Raw genomic sequence first — 22,960 nt, 5'->3', positions numbered from 1 at the left:
CACGGAAAAGCAATGATTGTCAACCCAAAGTGAATGGCAAGTGATCGGGGTGTTTAGGGGGCGGGGGGGGGGGGGGGGGAACGGCATTAGGAAACCACGGCACACACCGATGACATCACCGAAAACACTGATGACATCGATCGGTGAAGGAAGCGTTGCGGGAGGCAGAAGTGATTGAGTTGAGTCGAGGGCCTCAAACGCTCCACATTCCCCTCACAAGCACACACACACACACACACAGACACAGACATACACTCTCTCTTTCTTTGTCTGTCACATTCACACACAACCGAATGCCTTGGGAAACCCAGGGGGAGGTGGGAGGAGGGAGGGAAGGAGGGGGGGGAGGGGGGAGGTAGCAGCCTGAGGGATACACTGAGTGAACAGGCCCATATAGAGGATGAGTGCTAGACAACAAGACAGGCCACCGTGGAGGGACTTTCTCCTCTCTCTCAGTGACAGAACACGGTTTCCACAGCGGTGTCACATACAGCAGCTTTAAGAGCACACCAGGGAGGCGGAGCGCAGCCAGTCATCCGTTAATTCATTAGTCAGACCGGGGGTGACATTGGAGTGACGTGGTTCTCACATACACCTCCGGTAAGCTTTAGTCGGTCTGACACTGAGAGGGAGACGCCGACTTCTGAGTGGGGGGGGTGATGGAGACAGTGGAGAGACGTACGCGACACCACCACCACCGCCGATCTCTCACACACACACGCACATGCACGCTTTCATTAATTCACTTTCACAACACGACGCGTACGCAGTTGCACACACACACACACACACACACACACATATTGCCAGGGGAATTCCCATCCTACCGCAGTGGCTGCTCCACAGGCTCAGCTAAGAGAAGGAAATGCAGAAATGCACAGAGAAAGTGAAAGATGAGCAACAAGGAAGGAAAAAGAGGTCAGCAGAAAGGAGAGAAGTGGAGGCACACTATGATACTAAGTCAGGATCAGAAGAAACACAGCAAGTGCTTACGAATCTAAATTATCCTGTTTCCTTCTTTTCTCATGCTTGTTTTTTCATGCTGCGTTCCGGTCATGTCGGAAAGTCGGAAATTCTGACATCCTACTAGGAAAAATGCAACGGAACGGCCCTTCAAGTTGGAAATCAGAGTAGGAAACTCAGGCAAGATTTCTCAACCGTGAGTTTTCCGAGATGCAGTTAACTGATGTCACGTCACCATGGCAACATACACTGTAAATGCTACACAGCATTATTTTAACAAATTTCTAATGTTTAAAATACACTAGAAATACATGTAAATGTGAAATGTGAAGTTGCACTTTCTATGCTAACCAGCTAGCTAACATTGCCAAATATCACTGACATAACATCAGCTGTTGCATGAAGAACAGGATCTTGTGTTGGGCAAATTAAATGTCACAGGCATCTATGTTTCTTCCCTGGTTTTTCTGAGTGGGACCACTGGAAAGCACGGAGGTTGTAACCCACCAGCTAGGAATCTCTGACTTCCAAGTTTGAAAGGAACGCAGCATTAGCTTTGGGGTGCCAATTACAGCTACCCCGAATCCTATTGGTCGGCTTGGTCAAAGCTAGCACAGCGATTGGCTGAGGGCGGTAAGCAGCGGGCTCACCTGAGGCCTCCCCGAGCAGAGCGGTCCTCCCGATGTTGGACAGCAGGTGGTCGATGTTGGGGGCAGGCTGCACGTCCTCCGTGTCCACCGGCGTCTGGAGGGACAAACAGGACCAACGCCATTTATTTAACCAATGAGCCACGAGAGGCCATGATTTACACTGATCAGATCAATAGAGCTGCATGCAAAATATTTTCTCATGTCTTCATGTAATGTGCTTACTAAGCGTCTTTGAGTATCTAGAAAAGCGCTATACAAATATAATGTATTATTATTACTCCAACATAGGTTGCCTCTGTGAGGGCATTAAGGATTTCAATGTCTAAATAAGTCTAAATAAATCTTTATTATCATCCACATGTTCACACAGTAATATGGGAAACATACCTTTTCATCCTTGTCTAGCTCTTCATTGAAAAACCAGTCATGCTATAGAAATGAGAGAGAGAGGGGGAAGCAATTTGTAAGAGACATACAGACAGGAAAAGGATACAGATAAACAACGCTATTGCTGATTATTGTGTTTGTGTGTGTTATGTGTGTGTGTGGTTCTCACATGTTGGATGAGTGTCTCTACTATCTTGTAGCGGTCAGGCATGTGTGTGACCATGTCTGTCATGTTGTCCTCAGATGTCCGCACCAGTGTGGGGCCGAACACCAGCGCCAGGTTACGAGGCTCCATCTACACACACACACACACACACACACACACACACGCACACGCACACACGATACAAGATAAAGACAGTCATGAATACCTAGGATGTTATCGTCACTGGTTCCAATGAAACCGACTTCCTCCTACACAGACCTTGTTCTTATCTGAGTGGTCGGCTACAGTTTTCAGGTGGCCAATCAGGAACTTCAGAGTGTGGTAGTAGTGATCTGGGAGGTCTCGGATCTAAGAGAGAGAAGGAGAGGAATGTCAATACTGAAAAAAACCTGTCGAACCTGCCAGACTTCTGTCACACACACACAAGCCCGGTGGGGAAATGCTCCTTTTCAAATTCATTTATGAACACAAGGCGGTTCACATACCAGTTTATTCATGGTCTTGAGCCTGTCTGATGCGCTTTCCATCCTGTTGGCATCTATGAAGTCGTTGTACTTGTCTGTAAAGGACATGACAAATATTAACATAAGATAAATAAGAAGATAAAGTGTTTTAGTGTATGTGATGCTGCCTTGTCCGAACAACTCTGGACTCACCGTCAGTAAAGAGGGGCTCTGGAAGTTTCCGGAAGAAGGATTTGAGTAAGCTGCTGACGACGTTGAGGTCCTGCCACTTCTGTTGACGGGGAAAGACAGAGGGAAGAGTCCGTGACAGGAATATCAACCAACTGCATCTAAACATACTGATGAGAGTGTCACCATTATGGCACTCCTTCACATTTCATCCTCCCACTAATACAGTTGTGATGAGTCAAGTGGAATGAAACCTGTCAGCTACATGCCGTTGGTTTTGTTTCCCTGTTTTTATTACGTGTGGGATTGCTTAACTTACTGGTTTATTTTATTCTATTTACATTTTATTGCCTTTTCTATTGTTTTATTCACTTGTCCAAAAAATAAAAACAAAATCCACTGGATTTAGAATTGAATAGTTGAAGACATTTTGCCGCTCATCCGAGAGGCTTCATGAGTCCTACTGGGTGGTGGGGAATTCCCCACTTTCACTTTTTATTAATGATGTGTTATCGTTTTTGTAAAGTGTATTGAGACAACTCTTTGACTTTGCACTTTAAATAAACTTGAACTTGAACTTGGTTTATTCTCTGTCAAGTGGGGAAATCTGACCTGATTTCCCCACAGGGATCATTAAAGTTTCATCTCATCTTAAGTGTTTTCTTGTCCCTGTGTTTCAGGCCCTGCTTGTCCTCCTCCTCACCTCCTCTGTTGGGTTGATGTCGATGCCCTTGTTGAGCTGGTCCTGCAGGGCGGACACCATGGCGTTGTTGCCCGGCACCCTGTAGATGCCGGTGTACTCCAGACCCATCTCCTCCACCAGACCGCAGCAGATCTCCACGATCATTGGGATGAACTGGGATGGAGGACAGACAGAATGTAATCACAAATACAGAGTTCACTGTGTGCAGAATGTCTATTTCATTTAATTAAGGTAGAGATGTGGAGGATATTGTGACTAACCTTGTTATTAGCACCTGGTTGACATTCCTCCAGCCTGACACCGAAAGCCTTAGGTCCGGCCTTCTTAGACTTCTTCATGATGTTGATTCCCCATGGAGACTTCGGGGGGCTGCTCTCATCTGGGGAAAGACCGACCGATAGAGTCAGGACAGACAGCAAAACCTTTATCATGACACTTCAGTGTTGGGTAGAGACGCATTACAGTATTATTATTACTTTCCCTGCTAGTGAGTAGTGTAACAAATTTCAATTTCAGCAATACAGTTACCAATTAAGAATTAAGTCATTGCTTTTGTTATTGCTCCCTCTAAATATCAAGTTGAATTATAAAACTATGCCACCCCTATGTTAATTTTGGTCATCATCCCCTCAGTGAAAGCCAGCTTAAAGCAGAAATGGCAGAAAAATTTACTTCCTCGGCCTGGAAGTTTTCCCATTACTTTGATTTTATCAAAAGGATGACAGTGGACATCAATGCTGTTTGGTTTCCTTGATCATCCACAGGAGAGGTAATTTAGTTATCACAATGTTTGAAGGTGAGAGAGGTTGCAATCGCCAATTTTGGGGGTGTAACATAAAAGTAATAAACCGAGTAGTGTAACAAATTACTGTTCCCAGGGGGTAATAAGTAAAATAACAATATTACTTTTCAAATATTACTTGTGCGTAATGACTAGTGAGTAATACATTGCTCTCTTTAAGTAACGAGCCTAACGCCGCTCCACATGCAGTGGAAGTCATTGCCAGTGTGATTGTTTTTTTCTGTCCCTGACACTGACCTTTGCCCTCAGGCTTGGGGGAGCGCGGCGCCCCGGCAGCGTTCTCCATCTTGGCCAGCAGGAAGGGAGGCTTCATCCGGGGCACTCTGGGAGAGGAGTCCGGCTTGCTGCCTGTCGGACTGCAGGGGGAGACAGAGAGACGGGTTGGATACAAACTATCAGCCAGGATAACAGGAACAAGACATAACAGGAACAGACACAAGTGGTAATGACAGAATCATTATATTTAAGTACAATACTTGTCATGTGTCTCACCTCTGTTTTCTGTAATCATTCAGTTTCTTACTGATCAGGGCCTGTCTGGAAAAGCCAAGCTCCTGCAACAAACACAAACATCTGCATTTCAACACTGTGAGCTTTTCTTAAATAAAGCCAGAATTCAGGCAGAGTGTGGAAGAAAGAGTTAGCGGTGAAAGGTTTTGCCCTCTGACCTCGCTGTCCGTCTTGCTGTTCTCCCTGATGACCTTTATCCAGTCCAGCATGTCCTCCCTGTCCTCCGCCTGCAGCAGGTACTCGCAGAAGTCCTGGGTGGTCAGTCGCAGGGCGTGCTTTCGCTTGGTCTCGCTGTACGCTATGTCCACCAGGCAGCCCCGGATGCTGATCGGCTGGTCGTCCTCGGCCCCGCCTCCGATAGTGGCCCCGCGAAGGACCGCCTCCCTCTTGTCCTTGTAGAGGAACAGCGAATGGGACCGAAGCACCGAAAACACCCGCTTCCACGGACGCATGCCGCTGCCCACCTTCTGTAACGACAAACAGGGAGAAAAGAGATAGAAAGTCGAGATGGGAAGGAAACCAGGAAAGACCGTTTGATTTTATATGCGTAGGTCTTGCTTTTCATGCTTTTCTGCCTTTGTTCATTCCTTCCCAGGTCTGTCTGCCCACCTTGCCCTTCTCAGTGAGGATCTGTTTGTAGTGCAGCCATCCTTCTCGTCGCACGTCGCTGTAGGTGATGCTGCCCAGCTCCGAGGTGGAGTGGCGTTTGGAGCGCACCTCCTCCGCTGTCCCAAGGTTGTCCAGAGACTGCAACACACACACACACAGCAACTTTCAGCTCTGCTTTTCTTGATATTAAGTGCAGTCTACTATAGCATTCAAAAAGCTACAGTGCATATCGTAAGTCTAGACACCCTTTCAAATTTTATAGCTTTTATTGCCTTGATGCCTGAAATGAAAAGCCATTATATCTTTAAACCTTTTTCACTTTCATTTGGGTATGATAACCAGCAAAATCAAGGCAAAAACTAAAGGCTACTCATTTCTGATAATGCTTTAAATGAAAATGTATTCGATTTTGACAATGTATTGGTCGCATAACTGTGCATATCACTTATATCTTTAAGGTTTAACAAAACATGCTAATGTGTCTTCACCTGAAACTTATTTAAAGCTGCAATATGCAATTCTTTTTATGTTAGTTTGTGTCTGTCTGTATGTTCATATCCCGTCATTTGCCTGCAATTGGCTTTTCAATTATGTTTGGGACATTTTGAGGCGAATATCATTTGTTCTGGGCGAGTGTTGTATGGGCGTGGAAGACGCAGCAGCAACAACAATGTCGAAAAGCGGTAAGAAACGAAAAAAAACGCGAGGCTAAATCTGCGGCAGACAAGACCCGCTCTAAAACACAGCGAACATCAGCGTTGCTTTTTATATTGCAGATTGGCTGCGTTCATCGTCTGCCACTTCAACACCTGTGGAGGCTTTACAGATGCTGGTGTCCTCAGCCTCAGGCTAGATGCTGTTTCAAAGCAGACAGCTCAACAAGATAAGTGACAAGTGTTGCGGCGGGAACTTAACCAAGTGAGGGGGAGGAGGGCGGGACTAACAATACACTTTGCTGACTCACGGCAAAAAGTTGCATGTTGTAGATTCTAATTAGATCGATTAAAAGATTATTTTTAGCACAGTGTATCTCAGTGTGCAGAGTCTCAGCAATAAATGTTCGAGAGATTTATTGCTGAGAGGTTCAGATTAGGAACATTTCAAAGGATGCGTAGACTTTTGATGTCCGCTGTACGTTAGTCCAAGAACGAGAACTCACCCCATCTGTGAAGAAACTCTTAACTCTCTTCGGTAGCCTCCTGTGCAGAACAATAACACAAGATGAGGGAAATTGTCAAAATGGCTGACAGCCTGCACATGTTATTTTACAGATAGTGACTTTAATCCCCTTGAATAACCAGCGTCTCAGTGCCAGAATACTCACGAGAAGACGCGCCCCTCCTCTCTGAACGTGTTGAGTCCCTCGTCACATGACTTGGAGCGCTCCGTGGTGATGGCTAGAAGATAGGAGGAACGGCGACTGGATTTAATACTGCCTGCTCAGTGAGAGGATGAATGAACGAGAGAGAGAGGGACAGCAAGAGGGAGAGAGAAACAAATAGAAAGACAAAGAAAGAAAGAGAGAAAGAAAGAAAGAAAGAAAGACAGAATGTTGATGTAATGCCAATCACCAGCGTTTGTTGGTATTGGATTAAGAGGCGGGGGGCAGTGAGGGAGGAAGTGAGAGGCGGAGGAGGCTGGGTGGATGGGTGAGTGGGCGAGGTGGTGAGGATGGGCGGTGGGGAGATGGGCTTGCGGGTGGGGTTAGATTAGATCATCTGTGGTCACTTCGCTCACCACTGGCATGCAGGTGTAGCCTCTGAAAGGACGGGCTGTCATGCATTTGGGCTCCGTCGGTCTGAGCACAAACTGTATCATGCAAGTTTAGGTCTGTCTAGTTAAAACCAGAATTCAAGCCAGACTGAATGTAAGTGTGGCACAGTCTTTTGGCCGTCATGCACTGGTAAAAAAAAGGAACAATACTGCATAAGAAACACCTTCTGTACACAACTTTCTTCACGTCAAACATGCACTTTACAAATCCAACATGCAAAAAACGGAATAAACAAAAAGGAGAGCAGAGAGGCCCTTACACGCTCTTGCAATCACAACCAATTACAGCAACCACACACAGTCCAGAGATTGAAGAGGTTTTGACAGTCTCGCGCATGCATCGCCGCCCCTCGCTGAACGATAAGGAGGGGGCTTCTACATCGCAGGTAAACACTAACAGATCAGAGGAGGAGGGAGGAGGGGGAGGGAGGGGGGGGGGGGGGGGGTCACTCACTGCAGTCGTGTGAGAAGAGCCTAGTGAGGGGGAAGGTGAAGGTGGGGGAGGCGGGGCTGGTGACCACGGCGGGCGCCGAACTCATGCCGCTGGACACCACGGAGGACGCCGGCACGTGGCGGGCGCGCAAATCGGCGCCGGGGCTGGTCGGCTCATCTGTGGGAAGCGGGATGGAGGGAAGGAGGGAAGGAAGGAAGGAAGGAAGGGGGGGGGGGGAGAGAGAGAGGATAGGAACGGGTGTTAAAAACAGGAGTAGAAGGGGATCAGAGAGAGGAAGGAGAGGGTAAAGGAAAGGAGCAGGGGGTTAGATCAAGAGGAGGTGTGAAGGAGGAAAGGTTTTTAGGGGAGAGGAGCGATGAGGAACCGCTGGGTTACAATCAGAGCTACAGAATCTCTGCGAAGGATAAGACGATGCATTTCACAGTTTCCATTTCTTTCTCGTTCGTTATCCACAAATTTCACATTTCACAGTTTCCATTTCTTTCTTGTTTGTTATCCACAAATTTCTTTCAACCTTCAGAGGGACGCATACCGACAATTGTACTGTAACAAAAGGTATTTCTTCTATCTGTAGACTGCAGTGAGTACATGACCACAGCCCACAGTCATTTACAAATCCACTAAAGACGCTGAAATCCACTAAAGAAGCTGAAACCTGTGCACAAAGACTGATCAGACAAAAGCTTACACAGGCACATAATAAAACAGGGGGATATTTTCCAGATAATGCGGTACCTGTATCTTCTGATGCCATAAGAAGAGCTCTTCAGTTGGAAACAAAGAGGGTTTTGTAACAGCGCAATTTACTACTGTAGGTTTCAGTTCTGTATGAAATCTAGTGGATGATTTGTTATGTGTGAGCATGCATGTGAGAGAAATTGTCCCAACAGTCCAACAGGTAGAGAACAGAATATTGTTGGTAATGCATTATAGATACTGTATTTTTTTCTGTTTTGAATGAAGTCTGTAAGCTTCGTTGTCGAGAAGACAAAGACATAAAGCAGAGTTACAATCCACGTACTAGTATTTTAACTGTTTCAACAGATGCAAAGGGATATGAAACTGCCACACACACACATACAGAGAGACACACACTTCCTGACTGACAGAGAGGATTAGAGACCAGCCCAGTATTTGCATAGAGTGAGGAGAAGCAGGATTTGCTGGTGACATTTTAAACTGTCAGGATGTGCTGCTGCGAGGCCCGGCCTGCTCTCTCTCTCTAAACAACAGAGGGCAGCACAGCTTCACTTTGCGCAAAAAAAAAAGAAAAAAAAAAAAAAGAAAAACAAGCTTTTGAGACTCAAAGGACTCTGGCTGCATTCACTCCGTTCGAGATCCGCCCCCACAGACCACCATACAGCCTTTTGAAAATTCACATTAGGGTTTCTTACGGCTTCTCATTTCATTTCACGCTTTTCCATTTCGTCTCACTTCCACCGGCGGGTCTGCTTCGCTCTCTTCTCCCCTTACCTCTCTGCCCGTGCATTTTCTCCTGTGATCACTGCGCATCCCTCGCATTCCCCTCTCTTTCCGATTCCCTTTTCTCCTTCTTCTTGCCTTTCTTCTCTCTCTCTCTCTGGCTTTCCTCCATCTCCCACCCTCGCCGTTCTATCAGCCTCCTTCGCTCCTGTGCATACTAGGGCCCAACATAAGGCGGAAAACATTCCCAATCTGGGATGAGGAATCTGCCTGTTTACAGCAGGGCCCAGAAATAGCCGGGCTGTGGGTTTAACAAAGGCCGTCATTAACAGGCAGCCAGAGAGTGAGCTCAGAGCCACGAGACAGAGACGGGCCTGCAGAGAGGAACTACATGCTACAGCACACTGATACCCGCTATCCCTGCTCTACATCACGTATCCTACATGGACACTAGGGGCTCAGCACCCGAGAGACAGGAGAGAGACAGATATAGAGGGAGAGAGGGAGAGATAGACAGAGGGAGAGAGAGTTAAGGAGGGTGGGAGACAGACAGGAAGGCCAGAGAGAAAGAGAAAGAGAGAGGGAGTTAAAGAGAAACCGAATTTGATGTTTTTCAGTGAAACATGTCATAACAGAACAGAGAAAGGAACTAAAATCAACCAAGAGAACACCCACCTCCACACACACATGCGCGCGCGCGCACACACACACACACACACACACACAAGCAACAATAGCAATAGATACAGTTGAAAAGAGAGAGAGACAGGCAGAAACACATACAGAGGTTGAAGAGAGTTAAACAGAGGAAGAGACAGACAAGAAAACCAGGAATCCAGAAGAGATGGAGAGGTAGAAAGAGTTGATGAGAGACATAAAGAGAACACAGAGGTAAAAAGAGTGAGAGAGAGAGAGAGAGAGAGAGAGAAAGAGAGAGAAGACTGATGCCTGAAACAAGACAGAGGGGATGAGAGGCCATGGAAGGAAGACAGAGGTCATTGAGAACATACAGTGGGCCTTGGTCCCGGTCTGCTGTGTGAAGGGTCCAGCTAGTAAAGACACTAATAGACTGGGACCCCCCCCCCCCCCCCCCTCTCTCTCTCTCTCTTCATCTTCCAGCGGAAAACAATAGCAGCATTGAGGGTGGGAGCTGAGTGTATGGGCCCCTACTGTTCCACACAAGAAGCGCCACAAAAACCTCCCGGCAATTTACAGCTTAGATTCATGTTGAAAGACTGTAAGTGGGGTACAGAGTAACTCGTTCGGTGGAAAGAAAATATTGGATCTGTCGCCTGCTGCATGCCCCTTCCTGTTGCACTCACTTAGTACGAGCTATCAGATAGAAGAATACTAAATAATTGATCAAAGAGGGAGGCTGCGCGTAAAGAGAAAGTTGAGAAAACTTTCATTATCTGCACGCGAGAGGACAGCAGAACGTATTCGCCACCAGACACAGCCTGCCTTTGTGTTCCTCCGCTTGCTACCTCTGAGACATCCGTGCTTTGCAGACAACAACAAGAACAACAACAGCCTATTAACTCGCATGCTCCCAAACAGGCCCGGATCATATCAGCATCTCTGTCAAGAGAGATAAGGAGACAGAGAGAGAGAGAGAAGAGAGGAGCTAGTCCCCGTCTATGGGGAGAAACTAGCCTAGTTTCAGTCTTTGGTCATTAAACGTGTCCCGGCCTGCAGCTCCCACTGCCTAGTTTCGCTTAATTCAGCTGAAGGTACGAGGCAAGAATGCGCTCTGCCTCCCGGTTTGCTGATCCATTCGTTTTTTTTCTCTTTAAACGTCTTTCTCGTTCTCGTTCCTCGCTTGGCTCGGCTCACATATCTAAGTTGGGTCAAAGCTTCCAAGTCAGCTCATTTGAATCTATTCGGCGTTAGGACGAGCGTCGGTTGTCTTCCTGAGGCTGATGGACGCACAGCCTGCCTGCCTGAATAACTTAGTTTGCCTATGGTTTGACTTAATGGCTGCTGTCTGTGTTGAGTGATACGAGCTGCTGGCCACGCCGAAGCCTCCGGAGCCCCTTCCTTTCTGCCTTTGCAGAGCGGGGAACAAGTCGGGACACGACCACAGTTACCTCCCGTTGACACCGACATGCAGGGCATACTGTACATATTCATACTAACAACCTCACATACATGCGTGACTGCTTATACTGTATGTACTGTACTGTTTAATCAGATTATAGCAAGATCAGTGTCAAATGTAGGGTATTGTGTCCATCACTTGTCTATCAATTTATCCTCATTGTGGTTTTCATTTCATTTTAATTTAATGTTTCCATCCAATTGTCAAGTGAATTTTATGCAAATCATTGAAGAAATGTAAAAAATAAAATGTGAATTCCATCAGCTAGGTTGGAGCAACACACTAATGTCCAAAGCCACCTGTTTTGTGATGAAACTGAAACATCTGTCGGGTCGATCCTGCCAAGCCTATTTATACAACGAATGCATTTCCGTTGCTATTTATTGCATAATGTGTTTATCAACAAGAACCTTCTGCTGCTGCAAAATTTTTTATGAGACTGAGGAACTTTCATAGGATTTTGCTGTTTCCATCCAGCTTTTCTAATTCAATACATCAGAATTCGCAAAAAAAATAAAAACCCAGCTAATTTAATCCTATACTGGAAAAAATAAATACATTTCAAAAATTAATCAAACTGATGAGACATTTCAGATGGTGACAGGCAGACATACTACAGCAATTATGGTATATTTCTATTACTCTCTCACTCTCACACACACACACACACACACAGACAGGAAGTCAGAGTCCACCTCATTTCCTCAGCATGGTGAGGTGACCTTAGAGACAGACTGAGGAGCAGGCAGGAGGATTAGTGAACTCCCATCAGATATGATTCAATCAAACTACTAATACTGTCTGCAACAACTGTGGGAAGTGCCAGCGTTACCCAACACAAACATACGCAGACATAAACACACACACACACACACACACACACACACACACACACCAACAGATTCTCAATGAGAGAATGGAAACAGAATCAGAGAAGAGCCTGGAGCCTGTGCAGACAGACAAGGAGGAAATTAAGGACACACACACATTCCCCAAACTCTCATAATCGTGTCTGAATTATAGCTTTGCATTTCCTTTCAGTTAAGCTTTCACTAACATTCAATAAACACTCAATACGGATTACGTTTGGGATTGAAGCGATGAAATCTGAAGGTCAGCTGGTGTTTTTTTGGAGAGGGGATTAAGGTGAGAAGGAGGAGGGACACCGGGTGAATCTTGGAAGATCCTTGCTTACCTATGAAGGGGATGGAGGCCAGCGAGTCATCCTCTATGGGAAGGGGGGCTAGGCTGCCGTTTGGTTTGCGCGGGGCTCCGTCTGCTGCGGGCCGAGGGGCCGACGCCGAGTCCTGGGGTTCTGGAGAAAACAAGGGGGGCTCCAGGCCGTCCATGGGCAGCGCGTAGTGGGGATGGCGCATGCCGTGGGCGTTCCTCCGCCCCGTGGGAGGTTTCTGCCTCAGCACCACTTCCTGGGTCTGCGCCACCAGCTCCGCCTGCCCCTCCACCGACCCTCTTTCCCTCTCATGGTTGGTGGGCCTGTACGCTCTGTCCTGGGGTTCGGGTGTGGTGGAGGCCAAGGGGGAAGCGGTAGAGGTGATGGCGGGGACAGGGGCGGCCTCCGGGGGGCTGGTTTTGGGGGTCGGGTTCCAGTTGAGGTGAGGGCCAGAGTACGAAGGGTCCCTGAAAGAGTGGGCCTGCTGCATGATGCGGCCCGTCTTGCGGTAAAAAGAGGGGCTGTAGCTGCGGTAGCCCACAGGCTGGTCGTCCATGCTCTGTCCGGGGGGTAGCCGCCTGCTCTGGGGGGCTGCCTGCTGGGGCTGGGGCTGGGGCTGGGCGTGGGCCTGTGTGTGGGCTTGGGGATGGTGTTTAGGATGCGACTGCGTGTGTCGCGATGTCGGAGGAGCCTGCGCGGCACCGTAATGGCTCCCCTGCCTCGGGTAAGCTTCAGTCCTAGGTGGCGGCTGGGGGGCCTGCTGGTGCCATGAGGGCCTCTCGAAGCGAGGTGAGACCAGTCCGGCCGCTGGATGGTCCAGCGTCTCTAAGGAACGGCCGTAGCGATCGTACTGGGCCAGCAGGTTCTCAGAGCGCGTTCGGGCGTAGTTGGAGGCAGGGTGGCCTCTGCCCGAGGCCCCCTCCCAATCTACATAGGACCAATAGGGGTCTCCGTGGGGCCCCGGTCCTGACTGCTGTAGCAGCAGCAGTGTGTCCTGGGAGGCACTGTGCGGCCAGCCACCTGTCCGCTGGTGCTGCCTCCTCGTCTCACTAAGCCGGTCCTGAGAGTAGCTGCGGTGGCGGGTCTGCATGCTGCGTCCTGAGCGCTCAGGCAGCTGGCTGTAGTACCAGTCAGAGAGGGCCTGTTGGCAGCGCTCAGTGCGGCCGTGGCTGAGCTGGGGCGGGGGCGGGCTGGTCCAGGCCGGGCTGGACTTCCGTGGCTGAGCCTGGGAGGAGCTGGCAGTGTTGTGGTTGGGGTAGTGGACTTGCAGCGGGCTGGACAGAAGACCTCCCGACGAGGAAGAAGAAGAGTAGGAGCGCCCCCTGGTCTGGCCCTGAGGCTGCTGGCTGGTCATACCGTACTGGATCTCCTCTGTGCGGTGGGCGGGGCTGCTGTGACCCACGCCCCCCGGCTCTCCTGCCCGCCCCTCCTGCCAGCTGGCCGGGCTGCCCACGCCGGAGCGGTTGTCCAGAGGTGAAGAGGGGCTGGAGGAGCCTGGCCAGCGACTCCAGTTATCCAGCTGGTTTTGGCCCATAGGGGCGGGCGGGGGGGCTCCAGCGGGGGGCTGGGTCTTGGTGCGTGGGTAACAGAGGGGAGGCGGTGTCGGGAGGTTCTGGGCTCCCCCTGAGTAAGGCTCGTTGCCCCTCAGGTAGGCATCCTGGGAGTATGCCTGGGAGAGAGGGGGAGGGAGAGGTGAGACACTCACATGACAGGAAGAAAGGTTACAGAAATGGCTGACTGTGATTGGCAGCACAGAGAGATAAGCCAAATCATAATATACTCTGTCATAAATAAATTTGAGAACAAAGACGATAACACAGACCATAACCATAACTCAATAACTCACTTCACACTGCACTACATTACACAACAAGCCTTACTGTGGAACCGTCTCCCTGAGCTCAACCCCTTTGCCACAGTTTGTCCCTCGGGCCTCAGCTCTCAACACAAACACAGCTAGCTAGCAAACTACATGAAGAAGCAACTGCCTCGAGCAAAAGCCATAGCACTGCACAGCACCCTGCTGCACATGCATATGTCGACAGCAATGTCCTATATACATATACTGTATATGCGCACTGTGCTGCTTAAAATAGAATCCATTATAAATAACAAGCATGTAATTAACTGATCGTTTTATCTGTCTATATGCACTAGACACAATGAACATCTTAAGCACCACTCACAAACTCCAACTCAAATTCCTAACTCCAAAACAACAAAAAGTAACTTGCTAACAATCCTTCCACCACTCCCATAGCTACATAAAGGGCAAATCACAAAGACAATTTGAGAAGCTTTACCTAATTGATCTAGGCCGTCCGACAGAATCAGGAGCCCTTCCTCAGACAGTAATAAGCTTGTAGTCACCACAAACAGACAGAGAGGAAGAGCAGAGGGCAAGACAGGAGACGTATCCTCAAAACACTGTTTACCCCCCCAACACTGACACACTCCTGTTGCTGGGACCCGGCACTCTCTTTAGGTTCCTCTCTCCCTCTTTCAAGTACACTCGATCTCCTGCTTTTTTTCTCTTGCCTTTCTCCTACGCTTGCTATCTGTTGATCCTCTTGTTTTCTCCTTTCTCCAATCCTTCCAAACTTCCTCTCTCCTCCCTCTCTCTCTCTCTCTCTCTCTCCCTCACTCCACCCTGTGGGAGGGTGGAAGGAGGCGTAGCACTGGTGATGTCATGCTAGGAATGCAGCAGATACAGGCGTAGCAGCGAGGGGAGGAGTGTGAGGACAGAGGAGTGGGTACAGTGTGAAGGGATGGCAGTATATTTGAATGGAGAACCCAGTTTGGGTTCCCTTGGTAGGGATAGCGATGTGTCTGGATGTGTGAGAGAGAGATCACTCGAATCTGGTGATCTGCTCTAACTCAGTTTGTATGAAGAGACTGAATGTCGACGTGTTTACTCCCAGTTCATGGGAGAGGCGAGGGATGAGCTATGCATGTCTGATCATGTGAGAGAGTGTGGAGCAATTGGACTGAAGAAAATGTGTCGTGCATGGGTGTGTGAGCGAGCGCGAAGCTGCTTTTCAATTTAAGCTCTGACAGGCAGGATAGTGGCTTAGAATGAATGCGTGTTGTAATCTAAACACAGAGCACAGAGCCTCTGAGTCACTCCACAGTCATTCTCTCAAAATCTCCACATTCTTGGAGAATGACAGGGACAATCCTGGTTGAACTCTGCAAACAAGCGCAGTGGAATATATACGGTTTCTTGCGTTATGCTACAATATACCATTTCAATTTAATATAAAATAAAAAGCATCTGTGCTTGCACATGGCTTGTATCTAAGCGTGTATGTGTAAGCTGTGTGTGTTAGTTTGGTGTTTTTGTGTTAAGGTGTATATAAAATGCTCACACTTACCAGCTGCAGCACATCTTCATCTTTTGGCATAATGGAGAGCTCCAACACACTCTCACTGCAGGATATCGGGGGGGCAAGGAGGAAGGAGAGAAAGAGCAGAGATAAAGGAGAGGGAGGGAAAGACAGAGAGGTTATAAGGAGGTACAGATCCACCAGGAAGTAGTGTACACACATCCAAAATCCTGAGCAGATGCTGGATATAAAAGGCAACACACTGAAACAGACGCTGTATTAATCCTCTCTTAGTGGTTTATTTAGCGACAGTTTGACCTCCACTAAAAGTATCTGCCCTGCTGGAGTGTCCTTGAACAACACATTGAATCTCTAGCTCCAGCGGCGCTGTAGCTGATCCTGACCTCTGACCTCCCTGTGGGATTTGGGGGTCTAAGACAGGGCCAACAAGCTTTCAACTGAAGGGTGTAAATATAATTAAGACTACTATTTCCTTGTATGATTTTAGAAAAGGTCATGGATGTCATGGAGTTTGAATGTTGAGATATTTCAATTCTAAGATTCAAAACAGCTCTCAATCGAAGGGGGCTTGGCCTTTTTTTAGTGTTAAAGCACTTATCAATCCAGTGTGTGGGTACCATTTATTTTTTTACAAGCAACCAGTTCTATCATTTGAGCATCACAGTATTCGGCTTTGGGACCAGATACGTAACGCTGTAGCACGTGTGTGGGAAGAGTACACCGCTTCAGGCTCTTCCTTTAAGAAACACGTAAAAACATACATAAGATACTACGTGTGTCGTACATGTGATGAGCATGCAAAGAAAAAGCAAACACGCGGTCAGTACATAAACACACCGAAGGCACCAAGCGCTGACACGCTGTAGGTCTTACCTGTTCTGGATGAGGGCGATCACCTGCGAGTACGTCTTTCCTAGAACACTCTCTCCGTTCACTTTCACCAGACGATCCCCTGCAACACACACACATGTTATCACGCACACGCAAAACTGCATGTAGTGTGTCAAGCGGCGCGCTGGACAACATACACACAAGCTTAATTGATGCCATCCCCCATGTTGACCCCATGACTTCCATCTCCCCCCAGCAGACACACAGACCTCCAGCAAAGACGTCAGCAGACACACATTTCATATTGAGAGAGAATGGGTTAGGTTAACAAGTATGGGGGCGGATGGACATAATGGCTATCACACATTTACTACAGATTCCTGCTTTAATATGTTCTTTATTCTTGCTCTGATGCCCAAGGTGTGTCTAAATGTCAACAAAGCCTATTGTCAAAATATCAAGCTTAATATCTGGATTGGGCGTCAGTTGGGTATGGTAAGGTGTGGCACTCGCCGTACCTCAGCCTAAGTGAGTCCAAATACGACCTTTCCAGTTTTTATCATTATAATGGAGAGCAAAGATCAAGGAGAATCTCTAGAAACTGATTGGGAGGCCATATCTAAAGTGATCTCCCTAAACTGATCATTTATCACACTGACCAAATAATAATATCATCAGTTATTTGTCCCCAGAATATTAGTCAAAGTCAAAGGTTTCAAAGTTTTGCTGGCAAATGATATTATATGCAGGGACTTTGCCGTACCTTAGGGTTTAGTGAAGCGACACCCCAGGCAAAGGAGTTATTTGACTATGTGTTCAAAGTTTGTATGTATTCATAAGGACTTCATGGATGAAGCCAGACGCAAGATGAAACATATGTAATGCGTGTACAGCATGTGTGTGTGTGTGTGTGTCTGTGTGTGTGCGTGCTGGCATGTGATATTCTGGATGTGACGGCTTGTGTTTAACTGTGTCGCTGCTTTGCACGAAGTACTGGTTTGGTTTGGCCGGGCCGCTGGGAGTGGAATGCTGCCTTGCTAAGGCAGCAAGACACAACAGGAAAACTTAAGTAGCTCTGTCACATTCATGTGCACTTGAGAATTTGATTTGTCATACTGGTATTATAGCGCCATCTGTTTTGGTATCGCCAACAGAAGCGTTAAAACAACTAAATCCCCGTCTCCAATGAGGGAAGGAGAGAGTCTTTGCAGAATCTAATATTCGCATTAATGAGAGAGAATGACCGAGATGGAAAAGCCGATTCGTTACCCTTGGCTAATCCCCCCTCTCTACATCTCTGATATCACTGTGCATCCGTTCACATCTGCAGGGTCACATGACTAGTGCTCTTCCCCACAGATTTCCATTGCAAATCAGCATGTGCACTTTTCTCCACCATACGCTCCCTTTACCTGTGCACAGTCCCGCCTGGTGGGCCGGACCTCTTTCTCTCACATTCTTCACAAATATAGTGTCCATCGGCTCCAGTCGACTTCTCTGATACCCTGAGTGACAAAAGACAAAAAAAAACGAAACCCAAAGATCACTCAGGGAGACAACATGACAAACTGTAAAAGAACAACATTGTAGACAAAACTCTGTATAGTTTTCTGTCTCTTACACCATCATTTTAGAAATTAAAATTTAAGTTGCTCCGGGGACAAGAACAGTGTTTAAGGTACATTTAAGGCTTTTTTTTTAATTTTTATTAAAAGCCATTGACTAGGTTTTATCCCTGTGTGTATGATTGCGTTGGTGTGTGTGCTTGCGTGTGTGTTCGTGCATGTGAGCGTTCTGGTGGGAGGTTTCTCAGTGTGATATGTGTATATGTACACATATATGTAGATGTGTATATGTATACTTTCTTATTGTGATATATATTTTTATGGTGAGTTTGCACTACTTTTGTATGCATTTTTTTATTTTATTTTTTTGTAAAGCACAATGTTTCCTGTTTATTAAAAGTGCTATATAAATGAAGTTTGACTCGACATAGTGGCACTTTAGATGTAGTGCTGCATAGTGTCCTGCAGGGGGCGCAGTGTGGCTGCAGAGTAGAGGAGACAGGAGGGACTAGAGGAGGTCCCGGTCCATTACATCACTCTTAACCCGTTCTACACTACACATTTAATTTGTTGACTGAAGAGAGAAGGGGGGCAGAGGGAACACTTACCCTTTCCATTCCCGTTCTCCTCATCCTGCAAAGACACAAACAGAGACAGAGAGAGTTATTAATCACATTCAGGCTGAAGACGGTCCATCACTCCTTTCACACACACAACCTGGGAATATTACAGTACACTGATACAGGTTTATTCCATGTAGGAGGCAGTTTAGACTGATTCCTCGTACATGGGAAAGACCTATGGGCTGGCACCTTATAACATCATCAGCAGCGGATGTGTTTACGCTCTGTGTTCAGCGTGACGGATGACATGATGCTCCAGACGCACAGCAACACGGTTTAAACACTGAACTTTTGTTTGATCCAGGTCTCAACCCTGATCTTGACCTGGGTCTTTTTGCTGGGTCGACATGGCCCTTTCACAATAACGGCCAACCTGCGTATTTCCCAGGTCACTAGTCCAGTGTGTGAGTGGTGGATCTGAGGTGGCTGGGGGCGGTGACTATAAGCTGGGGAAGACTCGATATCTAGATCTCCCTCAATTCCTCTGTGGGGGTTCAAACTATTTATGTCATTTTAACCCTGCAGTGATTATTTTTTTTACAAGCTTCCTCGAAGGCCGGTGACTTCACTGGCATCCGGAGCCAAACCTCTGAGACAAACCTGTTCCTTTTTATGAGTTTTTAATGTCGGAGTACAGATCAACACAGAGACTGACTTTCAGGTTAGACAGTCTGCAGCTAATGATGATGTCATACGTCACGGACTGAAACGCAAACGCACGGAGTCGCCTGCAGCAGGAGGACAAGGGAAGCGGTGAGAGTGTCCTGCGAGGGTGATTTGATAGTTATACTCTGTCTGATCACCTCCACACACACACACACACACACACACACGCGCGTACTAAGCTGAGTGGACAGTTTGGGGTTAGTGGCATGGTGGGCTGACTGCTGCCTGGCTTTAGGCTGCGCTGAGTGGGCTCATTCCTGGCTCTGCGGACAATGGCGGGGGGTTTAGAGGCAGAGAAAGGAGAGCTGCCGACCCCAGAATAGAGCGAGGAGCTCGGGACGCTCCGGCCACATCCGGGTCCAGAGGGGAGACAGCGGCGGTGACATGGGGAGGTGGGGAAAGGCTATCTGGGTCACATACTGTACAGCGTGGGCCGCAGTGTAAACCTGCACAGTTTAAAGCAGCGAGTGAGGAGTATTTACACTTACAAACCTCGCCATCTGCATGTTATACAGATACTGTGACTCATACTGATAATAAAAAAAAGACCATTGAAATTGAGGCCATGGAAATACATGTTTCAAATCTCCAAGCAAATACAGGGTGTCTGTAAAGTTTAATCAAGTTAAATTTAAGACTTTTATCCAGTTATAATGAAATATGACACATTTTTCCACTTAAGAAATGTGAAAATGAAAACAATTGTAGAACAATTGTGCGCCAAGAAACCGCAACATTTTAAAGACCTCTGACACTGAATTTAAGAGTTAAAATGCTATATTTCACTGTGTTCACAGCCTTTAGTTTTGACAGACAGTATACAGGCTCTCACTTCTGACTACTTCCATCTTCACTGAAGGTACCTTCAGGCAGACTAGACTGCTTCTTTTTTTGGCTAGCAGTCAATGAGAGAGTCTCACATCCAGACTGATATCTTTTTTTCTGCCAGAGGCTTACTTCTTATTGATGGTCACTTTTTTTTTTTTGCACTAGTGTACTGCATTTGTTTACTTTGTTTTGCTGTGGCTAGCTCTAGGCTCAAGAATTTCATAGCTAACATTACCTGCTTCTCGCTGTTTTGTTATGCTTATGACAATAAAGAACCTTGAACCTTGATTTAGGCTCTTGATAAGCTACAGATAGCGGCGTGAGATCCAGACGTGTCTTTAAATTAGTAAAAAACAACTTTGTTTAGCAGGTGCTCCTGTTTCACACATCTGTAGCATTGTAATATTGTAATTTTAGACAGTTGTACACGTGCAAAATGAATCCCCTGCCTCTATGCTTTAGCTGACAAGGGTTTCTATTGGCTGGAATAGCATATGCACTACCTTCCTTCCTTCTCCATTATCTTTGGTTTAGATAATATAATTTAAGACATTTTAAGACTTTCAGGACCTGCAGACACCATGAAATTAGTGTCCATTTGAGTCATGCACCCCACAGGCCTCTGATAATGGGACACTATGTGGGTAATTTGGGAGATTTTCACGAAGCCTCTTCGGATCAGGAGGGCAGCTCTGTGGCTCTGATTGTCCCACCGCACCATGTGACCCCCAGGCAGAGGAGACGAGGACAGAACCGGGGCCAAAGGCCAGCAGTGGGCCCATTGTCCTGGGATGTCCTGGTACAGCCGGGCCCCCAGCGAGTGGTACCAGGCTAAGACAACAGATCTCATTGAGTCTGTGTTCCTATGTGCAGCTGCTGCTGGGTTGGGGAGAGGATGGTGGGGTGGTGTAACAATAATAGGGGCCTTGTTTCAGCTGGCTGACCCCACCCCAACGCCCCACAGCCCTCAATTTCACATCTGTAGCCGTTTGCCCCCACACCTAAAAGAGCTAAATAATCGCTCACTGACATGGAGGCTTATTCCAAGACTCCAGAACAATCTTGAATTCACTGAGGCTACAAATGAGGCTTGTGATATGATGCTGAAAAACAATGGGAAGGAGTAACGAAGGTTTTTCGTGGGTAATTAGAAGGATAAAAGACCTACTAGTTGGATTGTCTCTCCATAGACGATAATGTACAGGTAGCCCAGCTCTCCACTCCTCTTTTTCCCTTCCCTTCAAACCAGTCTGTCTGGCAGGTATGGAGAGGTTGTGCATCACCTGAACTACTTCTCATTGTATTCTTCACAACGTGTCATTCTGCTGCTCGCACCAATGAGGAGTCCATGTCTTTATATCCTCTCCTAATCTTATTGACTTGCACAAATCCCCTCCTTTAATAACCCCTTTAATAGGCTTGGTTTGCTCAGTCCTTTGTCTTTAATCAGCTGGGCTTGTTTTCTCCCTTTCTACTGTATGTGTTTTTGCCCAGCTCAGCCTCACTGACCCTCGGCTACAATATGATTGGCTTTGTCTCTGAGCTCTGATTGGCTCCGTCCTACAGAGCTCTGCTGCTATGCTGTCTACAGGTTTCAGCAAGTTCAACTTACGGCTTTTTAAAACCCTTTTTAATGCCAGCTAGAATAAAATTAAAAGCATTTTTTCCACAACATTAAACATGAAAGGTGAGAAAAAAAGTAGACCTATCAAAATATGGTTCAGCGTGGAAAACTGACACCTACTTACAAAATGCTACATGCATGAAATAAATGTACAGCATGTTTACGGGTTATTATTAAAGCTGTGCCTCATTATAAGACCCTTCCTGTGTTTGAAATAGTTCTGTTTTTCAATAGAACTGTCTGTCTTTGAAAATATTGATTGATAAAATTTCAGGTAGCAAAATGGATATATTGTGCTTTGGAATGAAATCTTTCATATGGCACCAAAGAAGCAGCACTCTGAGAAAACACACAATTTTTAAGACCTCTGAAACTGTATATAAGACCTAAAGGCAACATTCAACTGTATTTAACACCTTTAAAGGCCTTGAATATAGCTAACTCAAGTTAAGACACTTTCAGACTTGTCAAGGACCTGTGGACTCCCTGTGTATCCGACCGGCTTGGGGCTTGCTGGTCTCACCTTGAGGTTGGTGTGCAGGGCGGACTCTGGAGGGTAGACGATGAAGTGGCGCAGCGTGAAGCCGAAACCTTGGGAGTTCTTGTGGAGGACCAGCGTCCGGGGGCCCTGCCAGCCCACGCCGCCCCCCTCCCTTCCCGGCCCGGCCGCCATCGCCGGCCGAGGGTTGTCACCGGCTGAGGAGAGACCATCCCTCCGCCCCTTACCCTGTGGACACAGAGACAGAGAGCAACACAGATGAGATTTGGGTCAATTTGTACCATTTCTAGATTCGATTAGATGAAAATTGAATGATCCCCAGGGGCAAAATGGGTCATCGCAGCAGCAGAGAACAGAAAATAGCAAAGAATAAGACAAATGAGAGAGGACTGAGGATAGTACAAGTAATTCACTAACTGAACAAAGTGAAAATAATACAGAGAATAAATAAATAAAGATACAGCGTCCTTATAGACAGATTTGTGGGTTGAAGTGGACGTGCAAGTGTGCATTGATAGCCATTCCTATTATGGGAGAACACAAATACAGAAATGTGTACAGGCGGGCAAATATACCCTGAAGATGTGAAGAAAACCTATGTACAGAAGTATGTGCAGAGCGTGCAGATCCAAATTGT

At 47.1% G+C, this 22,960-nt stretch overlaps 1 protein-coding gene across 7 annotated transcripts in view; it reads right to left on the bottom strand.

Moving 5' to 3' along the window:
- The window catches only part of arhgap23a (Rho GTPase activating protein 23a), a 55,207-nt gene that overhangs the window by 4,843 nt on the left and 27,404 nt on the right, over positions 1-22,960 (bottom strand). For 3 of the 7 annotated variants that reach the window (XM_071909283.2, XM_078284457.1, XM_071909285.2), the window contains exons 2-22: positions 22,348-22,551; positions 18,692-18,716; positions 17,931-18,023; positions 16,561-16,639; positions 15,715-15,769; positions 12,365-14,009; positions 7,650-7,805; positions 6,747-6,858; positions 6,582-6,621; positions 5,423-5,560; positions 4,972-5,280; positions 4,796-4,857; positions 4,541-4,659; positions 3,762-3,880; positions 3,502-3,654; positions 2,823-2,901; positions 2,652-2,725; positions 2,425-2,514; positions 2,170-2,295; positions 2,001-2,042; positions 1,614-1,707 (exon numbers count right to left, since the gene is read on the bottom strand). In XM_071909283.2, coding sequence (XP_071765384.2) covers positions 1,614-1,707; positions 2,001-2,042; positions 2,170-2,295; positions 2,425-2,514; positions 2,652-2,725; positions 2,823-2,901; positions 3,502-3,654; positions 3,762-3,880; positions 4,541-4,659; positions 4,796-4,857; positions 4,972-5,280; positions 5,423-5,560; positions 6,582-6,621; positions 6,747-6,858; positions 7,650-7,805; positions 12,365-14,009; positions 15,715-15,769; positions 16,561-16,639; positions 17,931-18,023; positions 18,692-18,716; positions 22,348-22,551 — 3,814 coding nt within the window. Of the gene's footprint in view, positions 1-1,613; positions 1,708-2,000; positions 2,043-2,169; positions 2,296-2,424; positions 2,515-2,651; positions 2,726-2,822; positions 2,902-3,501; positions 3,655-3,761; positions 3,881-4,540; positions 4,660-4,795; positions 4,858-4,971; positions 5,281-5,422; positions 5,561-6,581; positions 6,622-6,746; positions 6,859-7,649; positions 7,806-12,364; positions 14,010-14,643; positions 14,951-15,714; positions 15,770-16,560; positions 16,640-17,930; positions 18,024-18,691; positions 18,717-22,347; positions 22,552-22,960 lie in introns of those variants that run through there. The other 4 variants (XM_071909284.2, XM_071909286.2, XM_071909289.2 and 1 more) reach the window with 4 other exon arrangements.

Source organism: Centroberyx gerrardi, chromosome 7 (genome assembly GCF_048128805.1).
Source record: "Centroberyx gerrardi isolate f3 chromosome 7, fCenGer3.hap1.cur.20231027, whole genome shotgun sequence".
NCBI classification, from domain to species: Eukaryota; Metazoa; Chordata; class Actinopteri; order Beryciformes; family Berycidae; genus Centroberyx; species Centroberyx gerrardi.
Note: the sequence above shows the minus strand (reverse complement) of the source record. Positions and strands in the feature narration are given on the sequence as shown.